General features: G+C 42.2%; 1 protein-coding gene across 5 annotated transcripts in view; it reads right to left on the reverse strand.

Annotated features, from left to right (window-relative positions):
• Window positions 1-479: 479 nt before the first annotated feature.
• The window catches only part of foxp1b (forkhead box P1b), a 206,391-nt gene continuing 191,494 nt past the window's right edge, over window positions 480-15,376 (reverse strand). For 4 of the 5 annotated variants that reach the window (XM_042499118.1, XM_042499110.1, XM_042499102.1 and 1 more), the window contains 7 exons: window positions 13,097-13,301; window positions 12,505-12,581; window positions 11,746-11,847; window positions 9,353-9,474; window positions 8,463-8,532; window positions 8,090-8,256; window positions 480-4,538 (listed from right to left, as the gene is read on the reverse strand). In XM_042499118.1, the coding sequence (XP_042355052.1) occupies window positions 4,394-4,538; window positions 8,090-8,256; window positions 8,463-8,532; window positions 9,353-9,474; window positions 11,746-11,847; window positions 12,505-12,581; window positions 13,097-13,301 (888 nt within the window). In that variant the 3' untranslated portion in view covers window positions 480-4,393. Of the gene's footprint in view, window positions 4,539-8,089; window positions 8,257-8,462; window positions 8,533-8,645; window positions 9,044-9,352; window positions 9,475-11,745; window positions 11,848-12,504; window positions 12,582-13,096; window positions 13,302-15,376 lie in introns of those variants that run through there. The other variant, XM_042499136.1, reaches the window with a different exon arrangement.

Raw genomic sequence — 15,376 nt, forward strand, 5'->3', positions numbered from 1 at the left:
AGAAAGAGAGACTTGGAGCGAACGGATCTGAACAACCAGCATTTTATTGCATGTTTAGAATGCTCACGTCAGTCATCGCCACTGACTACAACAGAGTGGTCTGCATCCAACAGACGAGGAATGATGAGGAGGTTACAGACTGATGGAAGTGATGAGCAATAATATTTCTCTATGAATAAAAAAAAAAAAAAAAACAGGAAAAAGAAACTACAGAGTACATCTTCAAAGAAAAGAGAAAGAAAAGCTGCTGCAGGATGAGAGCACCGTGACAGCTCCTGGGCTGCCCCCCCCCCCCCCCCCCCCCCCCCCCCCTTCCTCCCCCCTCCATCTGGAGAAAGCGCGGTTTGTGAGAGAGGGAGCGAGAGAGGGGGACGGAATGACAGCGGGCTGGATGGTTGGTGATGGATGAAACAATGGCGTCTTTTTTTTTCTTTTTTTTAAGCTCGGGTGCCGGTGTGCGATGTTTGGGGGGGGTCTGATGCCACGCGGCCACAGTTTGCAGGAAGTCTCCATCAGCGTCTAACCTTTGACCTGCCTGCTGTGCTTGGTTTGACTCATTTACAATGACCCTTGAGATAAAAATATAAATATCTTGATGCCATAACAAAAAAAGTGTTTTTTACCTACATGACATGGATGAGAAGGACACATCTTTGATGTGTGAGTGAAAACAAAAAAAAAGAAACAGCATTTAACAATATTCTTTACATCTTGGCACTGCATATTTTTTTCTTTTTCCTATTAATTTCATATAAAATATCATTAGATTGATACACCCTTATATTATTACTGACCACTTAAAACATATCCCGCCCGCCCGCCCCCCCTCATCTCTGTGACCCTGGGATTAGTCATGCATGATATCTCCGTCTCGTAGAGGAAATATACCTGTCTGCCCTTTTCCTCCGAGCAGTAATCTTTAACATACAGCCACAGAAGGCAGTGGTTGGACCATCAAAAGGAAGTATCAAAAAACAGCTTAACACAAAGAGGGAGAAAAAAATCTGTACAAAATGCTTAGGTCAATGATAACAGAGAAAAGTCTGTTTTCTATATTACAGTTTAAAATCCAAAATCGGGGATAATCCCCCACCCGCTCCCTCCCACCCCCCAGCCTGCCCCTGCCCAGCTCACCCAGATGTCTGCGTGGATGATGTGATTTTTTTTTCTTTTTCATTTCTTTTTTTTAAAGCAAGGATTACTAAGTAAAATACATTTGCAGCACAGTTTGCTATTCCAATACATACAGCAGTTTTTTTCTCATAGCTATTTCATAGTTAATACAAAGCGATAAAGCAAACATCATAACACAAATGTATTTTTTTGATCTTTAAAAAAAAAGGAGAGAGAGAGAGAGAGAGAGAGAGAGGAAAAAAGACAAAGGCTATACCGACATGTATGTACAACCTAATATTGGAACGCCCTTAAAACAACCCATCAGAGACTTTGACAGGATGAATGGTGCCACACACAGCTGGGTGATGTTTCCATGAACAAAAGGCCTGAGGTTTGGATTGGTTTGGCAAAAAAAAAAAAAAAAAAAAAAAAAAGGATGAAAGCTTTAAGATAAACAAGCTCTAATTTCATTTTTTTCTTTTTGTAGTTTTCTCTCTACAATATCAGACTACACATGCAAGACGTACAACTAAGTGCAACTGAGTGAAATGTTTGTTTATTTTCTGGTTTAATTGAATCATTCCCTATAGGTTTGAACTGAGGTATGCGTACAAACGGTTTTCTCATGCTGTTATCTTTAGTAATGTCAAGCTACACATGCTGAGAATGTTCTAATCTACCAGCGCTTTTCCTCCTTTTTTTGCGAATACCAAACAAACCAGCCAGATGACTGGGGGGGGGGGTTGTGGATGAGCTCGGCCCTGTTCTCACGATCCTAGCACGGCTGGAACTGACCCATCCCACAGCTGCCTGGATATTAAATACAACTTCTGGAAACCACAGATTGCCCTTTTTTTTCCTTTTTTGTAGTTAATGAGCTGTGAACTTAACAAAATATAATAACAATAACTGCCATAAAGTACCTTGTACCCAGCTTATTAGTTGACAGGAGTGTTTTTTTAATATAAAAAGTAATAAGTTGACAGAAAACTAAGAACACAATCATAAAGTCTTGCCCAGGAAAGACGCCAAAAAACCCTAAAAAGTGGCATACAATCATTTCAAAGGATACAATAAGGAATAAAAGAAATCATGGTGTGGTCCAGTTGAAGTATAGAATCCGTTTCACATTGTTCTCTGCAAAAAGCTTTTCTCATTTACCACTTTTTTTAAATCTACATACACTTTATGTTGCACACAAATCTGCTCCTGACAAAAAAAAGCTCCCTTTTCCACTCACTGGCAAAAAAAAAAAAGTTTCCCTAATTTGGTCATCGTGTAGTCAGACTGTCAGCGCCTCCCGTTCAGTTTTGGTCACTGCAAACGTGACTGCAGCTGTCCTGTTCGAGACACCCCCTTTGGTTTATATGAAAAGAAAAAAAAGTGAATGAAAACACCAGTTTGAGGAGCGTTTCCCTCGATTCGATCTGCCACCGGTGATCGCAGCTGCTGAGATCGTCCAATGGGAGAGGATGGAGGGGAGATATTTGGCCTTATCTGCTATTGCATGGAACACACATCATTGACGTTATCTTTGGTTGTCACAGAACAAGATATTCAAACACATAAAACAAAAAAAGCCAAATAAAACATAAAATAATAATATTAATAAATAAAAAGTGGTTGATTGCAGTCTTGAAATTGTGATCAAATTTACCTCCCTACCAAAGCTGGAATATTTGCTGCTGCAGCACAAAAAAACACACATGGATTCCACTCGGTTCAACGCTGCAGGAATATGACTATTGGCTTTTTGGACATTGAACGTCGAGGAATCCACAGCTCCCTAAACGTTTGGGCCCTTTATAATGGCTGTCAAATGCTGGAATGGAATGTGCAATGTTACCGTCTTATTGCGAGTCTTTCGTTAAAAGAAAAAATACCCGGTGTGCAATTTCCAACCCCGGGCTACAAAAAACCCCCCCAAAAAAACCATAAAACCGGTCATGCGCAAGACACAAATAAAGCGACAGGGAATGCACGTTTATCTGTGAATGAAAATTACGGCGTGGAAAAGCAGACGCGTTTGATTGCGGCTGTGTTCAGGAATCACAATTAGTTGGTCTAAATCATTATCTCTCCGGCGCACACCTGACATTTTCATTTTGCTTTTTTTTTCTAAAAAAAAAAAAAAAAAAAAAGAGCTTGTGGGTGATCAGAAATTCTGTTGCGGCTCGACATGCTCTGCCGTGAGGGGGGCTGTTTTAAAGTATAATTTCATAAGGATAAATCATAACCTGCATGATTTCTCTGTCATTCATTCGCATCTTAAATTAAACTTCATTGATGCGTGGAGAGAGCCTTCATTACGAGTAGTGCATTGCCAATGGACTTCATGAGCAGGAGGAGGGGGAGGGGGAGGAGGGAGGGGGCGGCTACACGTCAGAGTGGTGACTTTTTTTTGAAGATGGTGGAATAAATGACAGAAAAACATTACTTGGTATGTGACATTCTGCTTCGTGTGTGTGTGTGTGTGTGTGTGTGTGTGTGTGTGTGTGTTTTTAAAAAGAACAACATGAAAAGAAATCATAAACATTCATCATCAAGTGCTGACCACACAGAATCTCCACAGCATGGGCATGAGGTCTGATCAGTTTAAAGAAAATCATAAAAACAAAGACATCAATAACAGCATCGAATGGAAAAAAAGACACATTATGTTGATATTTTAGACCCTCTCACATCCCCAACATTGACAAAAAATACACCCAAATAAAAACATCCCTCCCACTACTGATGGAAACCAATGAGAAGTGTTGAAGGCAGTGACAATGAACAGAAGTCCGCGCTCGCTCCGTAGCAAATTAAATGTCAGTCACTCTCGCTCTCTCTCTTGAGTTTGTGGTCAGACGTGTGAGAGAGAGGGAGGGAGAGCGGAGGACGAGGAGGGGGGAGGGGGGTGTAGAGACACGACCCCTCTCTTGCAGTCCGCTGGGTGCAGTCCATCCTGGCTGCACGGCAAGGATCTCCAAACGCCCCCCCCCCCCCCCACTCCGTACCAAACATCCCACACATGAGTAGAAATTAAGCTTAAATCAAAAGTAATCAGGAAAAAAAAATCCTCATGTGGGGTTTTTCGTGTTTTTGCTATGTTGTAATGGCACTAAAAAAGTTCAACTCGGAGACATTTGAGAGCTGTCATCATCAGTGGCTGAGACTGCAGTTCAGTGTTTGTTATCTGAGCGTTTCCCAGATGACCCAGACTGCCTCTGCCTCTGAGGCTGGGGGGGGAGGGGGGCAAAAAGGAAAAGGGGCGGCGGGGCGGGCAGCACTAGCCTTACAGCATGTCGTCGTGGCCCTGGTCGTCATCGTAATCTCTGTGGTGATCAAAATCCGGACTGTGATTGGCGGTCGTTACCAGTGAGAGGGGCCCTTCGTGGTCTTCGGGGTCCAGTGGTTCCTCCTTAACGCTGATGTGATGCCTAACGAGAGCAGAGCAAAAATTTAATATGGCTCCTTACTTTCTTCAGTTTTTTTATTTTTTATAACCTTTCAAACACAAAACGACCTGTGCTGATTCTGTTTATAAAGAAAGAAGCAGGGGAACAAAAACAAATGTCTGGCTTCAATGAGGCTGTGAGTGGGGGCCCTCACTGGCGCTGATGATAATTTCAGCTTTCTTTTGAGGTTTTCCAATCCCGGCAAAGCTGCAGGCTTTTTATTTTCATGGCAACCGACAACAGGGTATTCACTTAGAATTGATAAATGAGGAAGATTAACAACGTGAGACGAGGAGAGGAGAGAATGGACTCTGCGGAGCGAGTGGGCTGCCGTTGTCAGCCTCCTGGTGGCGGAGGATCAGCGGCGCGCTGTGTGTTCCCCTTCCTGCTCGTTAACATGCACAACCTGCGAGGCGGGTCTCCAGAGGACGACCCCGAGCCGGCTTCTATCATTAATCAACTTCAAGCAAACACAGCGACCAGACACCGCCGTACATGCTTTAAACTCCAGAATTAATGCATATTTTCAAGCGAGTGTCAATAAGGGAAGAAAAGCGCCTGGCAGGAAAGGCGCGCGAGGAGAGCAGCGGCGGCGCGTTTCGCCACAACACTGTGATAAGAAACAGAGCCCTTATGAGAATAATAACGCTGTCACTTGTAAACAAGGCAAAAACATGAGCCCCCCCAGCTCACAGCCTGGGCGAAAGAGCCACTAAAGAGATGAGATCTGCCAAATTTCTCATTACAGAAACAGAGCAGGAATAAAGCAGAGGGGGAGAGGAGGGCCTGGCGGTGGCAGGGAGGGGAAAAAAAGAAAAACATTATGAGCAGCTGCAGGGGACTCGGCGCTGTAACCCGCGGTGCCAGGCTGCTGTAGTGGAGGTAGAGCGGTGTCAGGATGAGGCACCGGGCTCATTTACTACAACAACAAGGGACAACTGGCACATTCTTCATCAGCCGAAAGCTCTGCGTTTTGATTTATTCACACCGGGATGTCTTGTGTGATTTGCAGCTAATGTGATGGAGATATGCTAATGAGCTGACATATTTTTTGTGTGAATTATAAAAAGGGGAAAAAGTAAAGTCAGCTTTTCTATCATTTCACATCAAAGTAACTCCACAAGTGCCGTTGCCTCAGGTCTGACTCTGTGGCTGCGGGGCAGACATGAAATTGTTATTATTATGCTATTGAACTGCATGCTGATTCTACACTTTGCTCATAATTAGCCTTCTCTGGATACCTGACTCTCGTCTGGCTGTTTAACACAAGAGAAGTGCTCCGGTTTCTTCGCAAAGCTGTCGACCAGCAGCACACCGGCACGTGGGAAACACATGTTACACAGTGAACAGTGGTGATCAACTTGTATTTGGAGCCAAAGCATCATTGTAAAACATGTGCTCCTTCCCCAAGCAGGAGGAGACTTGGTGCGATGTATGGTGCTACTGTATGCTGCATTTAAAGGTCCCATATTGTGCTTATTTTTGGGTTCATATTTTTATTCTGGGCGTCTGCTAGAACACGTTTACATGCTTTAATTTTCAAAAAACACTGTATTTTTCTCACACTGTCTGCCTGAATATACCTGTAATCACTATCTCTGTGAAACGCTCCATTTGTCACATACACTGCAAAACATTCCAAAAGCTAATACGGAGGGCCCCAGTTATATATTTTTAGGTTAAATTTTTAATGGGTTTAAAGACTGAATTGTGCTAATAACACTCACTTCTGAGTAGGAAACCATTTTGAATTGCGAAGATATGCACAAAAAAGTCAGTTTAGGTGCTGCCTTAAATTTTTAAGTTGACTGAATTTGAGAAGTTAAGTTGAAAAATCACAAAATTACCCCAACTTCTCAAATTCATACAACTTAAAATTTTGAGGCAGCCCTGACAGTATTTTTTTTTTTTAAGAATGTGATTGTTTTAACTTAGAAATATAGTATCCAGGCTTCCTTAAAATTTTAAATTAGCTAAATTTTAGCAGGCAAGTTGAGATAACTTAGTTCTAATTGTACACTACATTTGAATATTTTCATGGCTTTGCCTTACACGATAGCTGATAGAGTCGGGTGGCTTTGAGATGACTTGTTTTCAAACAGGGAATTAAACAGTTGTGAGAAAATGTGAAAACACGCTAAATATAACATACACCAAAACTAATATTGAATTATTTTTAGGTGGGCCTTTTTTATCAGGCTAAAAACTAATCAAGTGATGCAGTGGTTGACTTTATGTATTTGACGTGGTGGTTTTATACCTGGAAGTTACTTGAAATAATCATTGTGATTTGGTCTATATAGTGGCCTATTTTTTGTGACATCACAAAAAATAACAGAGCAGAGTTTTTGAACAGTGCAGTTCTCTGTGGGTTGAGCGTTTTGATACTCTTGCAGTATTTATACAGCACCTACACCTGCTTTATATTAAATAACACATGGAAATCTGACTTTTTACTAAATGGGACCTTTAAAGCTCCATCTGTAGGCGTGCATCAGTGGATATGTTTTGTTAATAAGAGAAGTTCTTTAAAAGCAAAAGAAAACAGATTTAACTCATTTTGTGCTTATAGACATAATTATGGAGCGAGAGTTTGTGAGCTCCATCAGCCTAAAGATAGAAGCAGAGGGGCAGAGGGAGAAGCAGGCTGCCTTTAGGCCAGCACACCCATCCTGTCTCTGCCTTTCCTGTTCCACAGCCACGCTCAGAGCTATGTTCACAATGATTAGGGATGGCACTTTCCTCCATTTGGCCAGGAGCTCATTACTGCACCTTTTTTTTTGTTTTCAGGCACAATTTCCCCCAAGCTCAGACATTTCAGGAGGCCATCCCCGAGTCTACCCGCGCCGCGCATCGGTGGTCTGCCCCCACATCTGGAAACGATGCAGCGTGTGCTGTATTATTTTAGGCTTCAAACAACTTAGCAGACACTCCTATACAACAAGTGAACGGGGAGCTGCGGTTTCCAGGCCGACCGCAACTTTCCTACATGAGAATCTTGGATGATGTCCTCCAGACTAATTATGCTTTTGTGTTGTTTTTTCTTTCAGCAGGGCTCAGAGGCGTTTTCACTGAATGTGTTACAGGCTTGCGTTTCCGTCCAAGCCAGCAGCTCTGTCACTCTGCGCTCTGGCATTTTGTAAATATTTTAACTAAATTGGAATGCTGATTATGGCGGGACTCAGACAGACAGCAGGACACATAAAGCGGAGTTCATAAACTCGCTGTTGAAATAACAGAGGGGCTCCGGTTCTTTTTCTTCCCTTCCAAAAAGGTGGAGTTTCCTTTTCGGCAGGGAGGCCCGCCACAGCTTTGGCCATGACCCCCACACACACCACTCCAATATCTCCCCTCTTCACTTTATTTATTGTCCTCATTGTTTCTCTTTCATCTGATGCCATGTATTAGGTCACTTTGGAGCATTTTGGGTGGGCACTGAAATCATTTGAATCCATTTAGAGCTGCATCTGAAACTCTTTGCCTCTCTTCTTATAAAGATTGCGGCTGAGACAGAAAGCGTGCATGCCACTCACATAGCTGGCAGGGGCGAGCGTCCCGGGCTGCTGTCACTGCCGTTGCTGTTTCCATGGTCCATCGCTCCATTCATCTCCTCGCGGATGGCGTTAGCCAGCGAGTTGAGGGTGGGACTTCCAATGGAAGCAGTAGTGTATAGAGGTATGTTGTTTTCTGCCATTGAAGCCTGAAAAGCAAAGCCCGGAGCATTAAATGTGAAACGGAAGAGAGTTGTCAGCACTTTCTCACATGCCTATCACTCTTTTCACACCGGTACAACCCCTTAAAAACAAAGAGGAGGCGGCCAGGCATACGAGACGGAGAGAAACTTTTATGATTTACTTTCTTTAAAAAGTTCCGAGCGAGGCTGCTAAAGATGAGGTCACTCTTTACCTGGAAGGCAGCAGAGAGGGTCGGACCATAGCCCAAGCTGGTCTGAATGTTCTTCACTAAGGCTGGACTTCTGCAAACGGACAAAAATTCAATTACGACCGCAGACTTGTGTCTCAGCTCGCATGCATTCCTCAGCTACAGTATCTTATTTCATAAAGAGAAATCAATGCACTTTGTATAAGAACTAAACACATTTACAGGCGTGGTAATGTGGCTACAGCTCTAAGATGCTCAATCACTTGACAATACCACACAACTAGCTGCAACACTTTGAGAAGGAAGAACAGGTTGATGGAAGCGTGATGCATGAAGCTAAACACAAAAAGCATGATGACAACACCGAGGAGGGAGAGGGGGGAGCATGCAGGTGGAGCCCTCTGGAGCTTTGCATTTGCAGGCGGAAGTGCTTACTGTACGAGCAGCTCGTCAAAGTTCTCATCAGCGGCGTATTTCCGAGGACGGCCTCGCTGTATGTGGCGGCCGCGCTTAAACTCCTCATCATCAACAGTCCAAAAGGACCCAAACTCATCCTCTACTCTCACAAAGCACTTATGCAGGGAAAGGTTGGTGCGAATGGCACCCTGGGAAAGCAGCGGAGGGGAGGAGGAGCAGGGAGGGCGGACAGCCAGATGCAGATGCAGTGATGGACAGGACAGACAGAAGACGGGCACACATACAGACAGACAGACACAGGGAGGAAGGGGGAGAGGGTGATGATCAAAATAAGCCATTGTGGGTTATGAGGCATCACCAAAAGGCTTCTTAAAGCATGAAGGGGAGCACGCCAAAGCAAGCGGGGACTTTGGACATTATGGCACACAGACAATGAGATGGAGCAGCAGCAGCCTCTTCCCATCAGTGACACAGACGCTGGAGAGGGCCAAACCTACCCACTGATCTTTTGAGGCCGTCTCTTTTGGAACTCTATTTCGTCCACTGTCCACACAGCCCCTTTTACGTTTTCTACTCGCACAAAACACTTGTGAAGACTAAGATTATGCCGGACTGCATTCTGCAGTTGGTGTAAAGAAAAAAAAAAAAAAAACACAAAGAGAGAAAGAAAAAGGTTGCTATCAGTACAGTACAACATGTCTGCATGGAGAGAAGAAAAAAAATTATTTAATATCAAAGAAGAAATATTTAGACAGGCACTGGATGAAACCTGAATGAAAACAATAAATAAAGCACAGTGTTATTGGCAGTGAATGGCCCTGAAGTTTTAAACAACACATAAATATTTCTCCGTTTCCATGGTAATAGAGTTAGTGACATCCTCTTTTTTTTCTTATCATTCACAAAGCTTTTCTGATCAGTGAGATATTCAGTGAGTAGAAAAGGTTCAGGTCATTTCCCCGTTACAATGAGAGAAAAAAAAGAGCTATTAAAAGTTAAAGCCAGCGTCCAATCCAAATCATTTAGGCATGAAAGCAGACCTGCATATATCATCCCTTTGTTATTGCAGGAGCTCTGCTGAGTGCATGTGTGTATACTGAGTGTGAGTGTGTGTGTGTGCTTGTGTGTGTGTGTGTGTGTGTGTGTGTGTGTGTGTGTGGAGAGAGTTGTGGAATCTAGTGGTTGTAACACCAATGTGCCCCTATGGAGGGGCTGTCAGTGAATGTGAGAGCTGATGGAGGACGGAGCGTGGAGCAGGGTGGTGGTACAGTGTGTGTGTGTGTGTGTGTGTGTGTGTGAGAGTGAGACAAATCAGCTAAAGCTATGAGGCTTTCAGCACTTCATCAAGTACATTTATATGTATGAAATATTTATTTTTTTGACATTATTTTAACAATGACAATTATGCAACTATGCTGTTTATTTGGTTAATGAAAATTAATATTTCACAAATATTCCCATATAAATGCAGCTGTGAAAACTCAGATTAACGTGCCTACCATGTTGTTTATCATGTCAATATATAAAAAAGTAGAGCAATTGAGCTGCTTTTCATTTTACCTTTATTGCATCAAAATAAGATTATTTTAAAGTTTTAGCTCAACCACCTTCTTGAAAACGTCAGTATTGTCATATTTGTACATGTCCAAAAACCTGTAGATATCAGAGTCCTGCATAAAGTTTAACGCCTTGAAACCTGAGCAAATTGGCTTAATTTCTTTAAAAAACATGAGAGGGAGGCAATGAGCCCAATAACCAAAAAATTAGTCGAAATTACAAAAACTGAAATAAAAAGTTACACGATAACTACCTGTAAATTTGCCAAAAAAAAACAAAACAAAATAAAGCAAAACAAAAAACTTTGCTTCCTGGACATTTTTTCTTATTTTCTTATTTTTTAAATGTATTTTCTATTAATTTTCACTCTCTCTCTCTCTCTCTCTCTTTTAAATGTCTTTTTTCAAACTTACTTTTACTTCATTTTCTTTCATCTTTTCCTAATTTCTAGCAATATTTGGGTAATTTCTTGCCAAGCTGCTCATTGCCCTTTAAGCCATGTTTTCAGAAGAAAAAGGCATCTGAATGTAGCACGAGAAAACTGATGTTGATCCAGGTTTCAAAGGATTAAAAGCAGGTGTGTTTCTCCTTCTGATCGGGAATATGGGCTTTACTTTTGGGCATGCATTTCTACAGCAGCATTGCAAAGTGTTATCAGATAAGAGGCCGTGTGTCCCAGACAGTAAAAACCCCAATTGAGATGCATATTCCAAATGTGCTATATTCATGCCCAAAAAATGCCATTAAAATCCAAATAATATTGGCATATCCCACATCTTAACCATAAATGGCTAAATTCAGAAAAAGGCCTTATTTGGAATATCTGAACAGAACGTGCTGTTTTTGCATGACCCTCATCCAATTCAGAATACTGTCATTTTTTGAAAAATACTAGAAAATGAGTGTGCTTGTAAACATAGTCACTATCTACTTCATTCAAAGCTGACTTCCTCTGACTTTGGATTGTTTTTTGTTGTTTTTGTTTGTGTTTCTGGAAGACACAGCGTTCCCTTCTGAAGTGAGTGTGAGGGGCTCAGCCAGGAGTCACTGGCAGAGCACCGCTATGTTCAACTCATGCTGCCCACCCCCAGAACATCCCAACACGTTACAGGAAAATGTCATTTTTCTTCTCTCTCTCTTTTTACAAGAATGCACATATTCCTCTCTGTGGTTCCCATTGTTTGTTTAAAGGGTGGTTCATTTGGACAGAATAAGTGGAGTATTGTTATGTGTTTCGGTAAAGGTTCATTTATGCCTGGCTATCATTTAACTCTCCCCAACAGCAGCACGCCTCCCTCTCCTCTGGTTTAAAGAAAGGAAACAGCAGAATTACCTTCCACGTCGCCGCGTTGCGCCTAAAATATGCAAACATTCGTGTGAACCAGTTGTAGATTTCGTTTAGTGTTAGCTGCTTTTCTGGAGATTCGAGGATTGCCTGGATGAGGAACAGTGACAGAAACAAACATTTACAATTTTGTCTCCCTTCACAGGGCGATCAATAATTCACAAGAGGTTTTCAGGTTTTGTGTTTGCTCTGTTGAGGGAAAACAGCACAGAAAGCGGCTGTGTAAAGTGTTTATGGAAGACTTCTGCACTTCTCATTCAGAAAAACGGGAAGATTTGAATATATTTTCTTTTGTGGGTGTAAATGAAGGGCAAGCGAAAACATTTCTCAGGCAGATTACAGGGCGGCAATTATGGCCGCTGCAGATTAATTCCTGAGATCCCAGATTACTGCGGCCCGCCGATAATTGACTGGCCATCTTAAAACAGGTTCATCCCTACTGTTGTGTGAAATGAATTTGGGTAATAATCACAGCCACTGAAATGCTTAATCAAATGCAATTGTCATATGTGGCTGTTTTTTTTTTTTGAATCCCGGACGCATTCTTGCACTCATTTGAAGATGGTTAATCTGCCCCTCTGTCTAAATTGCATTCAAAATTTAACAAGGAAGAAGCAGAGAAATAAGCCGAACAAATGTAGTTTGTGGCTTTCTAAATAGCTGAGTGCATGTCTTTCTCGCTGTGACTAGGCAGAGTGGAGGATGGTAAATATCTGACACATTAAATAGCACAAGCAGAGTCCTTACCTGTCTTATTAGTGAGGCGTACGTGAACGGCGGTCTAACATCTGCATTCATGTAAAACTCTTTGTTCTGACTGAGATCTGCACACAAGGAACAAATACAAACTTTGTCAGCATGAATAAAAAACACATCAGGTGTCAACTGTGATGTCAGAAATGTCAGTGTCAGGAAACACAAATATTAGCACGATTACATGGCTGTGTGCAAATACATTAGGGCTAGGCAATACACAGATATTATAGCGATATCGTGATATGAGACTAGATATCATCTTTCGAATGTTGCAAAGCATTTTTTTCCTGGTTTTAAAGGCTGTATTACAGTGAAGTAGTAGTTTTATTTGTGTTTACTCACAATAGCATCACATTATTAATATTAAGGTATTTGTTAAAAAATATTGCAATATTTTATTTATGTATTTCCTTTTATTATTTACCTGGTGAGCTACCGGGTGCCCCTAATATCGACTTTCTCCATATTGCCCAGTGACATTATACATATACAGTATATAAATGGTTTGTGTGTCATTTATTTAGCAGGGCAGATTTCATGTATGTATTGGTAGATGTGAGTATTCGTGTTCGTCTTGCAGTACCTGGAGAGATGGGCATGTTGTATTTTTCTGAATAGCGCCGTCGCATGGGGCCCACGCTGTGGAGGCTGTTGGCTGTGATGACGGAGTGGGTCTGGGACAGTGGTGTGAGGGGTGCTGTGGGCGTGGTGGGGGTCTGGGGGAGGCTCAGAGGAGGAGAGGCCTCAGGGGCCGATTTGGACAACGTGACGTTGGACACCAAGTTGAGCTGGAAACCAAACAAACAGAGAAACACAGAGAGACAGACAGGAGCTCGGTTAGTCCTCTAATTACCCCTGTGTCTCAGACGCCTCATTGACTATGCATATCTCCTTCTCTAATTGCAGGCGGGCCCTGAGATGTTCCATGAACGTTTGCTATACGTTTGGAAAACAACCCCGGAGCCCCACTCCTCTGCTCCCCACCTCCTCTATTCTTCACGCTTGGCTCTCTGCTCCCTCTCTCTCTTGCTGTCGTGTCAGGTCTGTTCCCAGCTTTCTGTTTCACCGCCTTTGTTTAATCTTTTGTCCTTCTTGTCCTGTTTGGACCACACCCCCTCCCATCCACCACATCCACCCTCTGTGGGTCCGAGGCATGGTAACCAGTGAGGGATGAGTGGTAGAAGGGAAGATGGGCGGCCAGAGCAGCTCTGAAAAATGACAGTGTGATTCTCACCTACCGCTGAGCAGCCCCGCTAATAAGGCAGCCAGAGGAAGAAGCCAATCTGGGCTAATTACAAGCTGAAATTGTATTGTGAGGACTCTAATTAGGAGCTGCTTATGGAGGTGATCTGATGATTAACTACTGTATCTGACTGACCTCCATCATCAGGGCCACGATGGCCGCGCTAAAGACGGCCTGGCAGTATTTGCATGCACAGCCTTACGTGGAGAATATTTGCAAGTGTGGATGGGTTGGGCGTGCTGAGGAGAAGGAGGGATTTAAGTAATAATGGCTACAAGGTAAACTAATTATGGCAAGTGCTCCAAAGGTATAGCATGGCTTCCAGCAGCTGTGGCGGCTCGGAGCCAAGCGCCAAGCCTCCGCACTGGAGCAGCAGTCAAGTGGAAAATTCTAGCCTGACCCCCCGCTCCAGCTATTAATTGGCAGGAAAACTAATGACACATATACATATTCCCACAAAATTGTTCTAATTGCTAATTTGCCGAAGGAGGCCAGTATCCAAATTAAACATGACTTCAGACTGTGAGAAAAAGAAAGCGGAGAGAGAAAGACAGAGAAAAGGAGGGCTGGAGAAAGGGAGGCAGTGTCGGTAGGACACATCTCATCAGTGACATCATTTGTTGATTACGAGGGAGCAGAGGTCTGATTTCTGATGATAACGTCATGGAGGAGATGGGAGGGTGTGAGGACAGACAGGTGAAAGTGAACATACATCTGACTGTACACAGCAGCATAGATCCTGTACAATTATTTTACAGTCTATTATCACTTCTTTGGCATAATAAAGACATAGCGAAACAGAGATATATATAGTTGTGTATCATCAGCATAAGGATGAATGACATTATGGTGACTTATCATGTTAAAATGAATAATAATTTTTATATATATATATATATAAAAATTATTATTCATTTTAACATGATAAGTCACCATAATGTCATTCATCCTTATGCTGATGATACACAACTATATATATCTCTGTTTCGCCTGACAACCCTACTTCTTTAAAAGCTCTTTTTTAAAGCAAATGAGCACAAAACTTCTAACTTCTACTTGTATGTCAAAAAGCCGAAAGGCAGACTATAGTCAGTGTCTGCTAGCCTGTCCAAACAAATTAAAGCTCATGTTACAAATCTGAGAGCAATTTTTAGACTCATCCTAATTTTATCAGCCACTTTAATGAGGTTACGCAAACATCAATTTTTTATCTGAGGAATATTGCCAAAATTGGACTACTTTTAACTCAGAACGATGCTGAAAGGATGATATATGCTTTAATTACAAGGAGCTGGGATTACTGCAGCTCTCTTTTTACTGGTCTTCCCAAAAAGTCTTTCAGAAAATCTGCAGTTATTTCTGAATGGTGCAGCCAGAATTCCAACTGATATAAAAAAAAACACATAATCCTTCAACTCCCAGAAGCATTGACAACATGTTTCTTTCAGAACTGATTTTAAAGTATTTTTATTAATCTACAAAGCCTTACATAAACTGGAAGCTACATACACCAGTAAGTGCCTTTAATTTTAAGTCCAAAACAAGAACTCTGAGATCTACTACTCCCGTTCTTTTTGTTTTTTTAGAAGTTCCTGAAGTATCCCACAAGAAATGTGGGGA

This window comes from Plectropomus leopardus, chromosome 2 (genome assembly GCF_008729295.1).
Source record: "Plectropomus leopardus isolate mb chromosome 2, YSFRI_Pleo_2.0, whole genome shotgun sequence".
Taxonomy (NCBI): Eukaryota; Metazoa; Chordata; class Actinopteri; order Perciformes; family Serranidae; genus Plectropomus; species Plectropomus leopardus.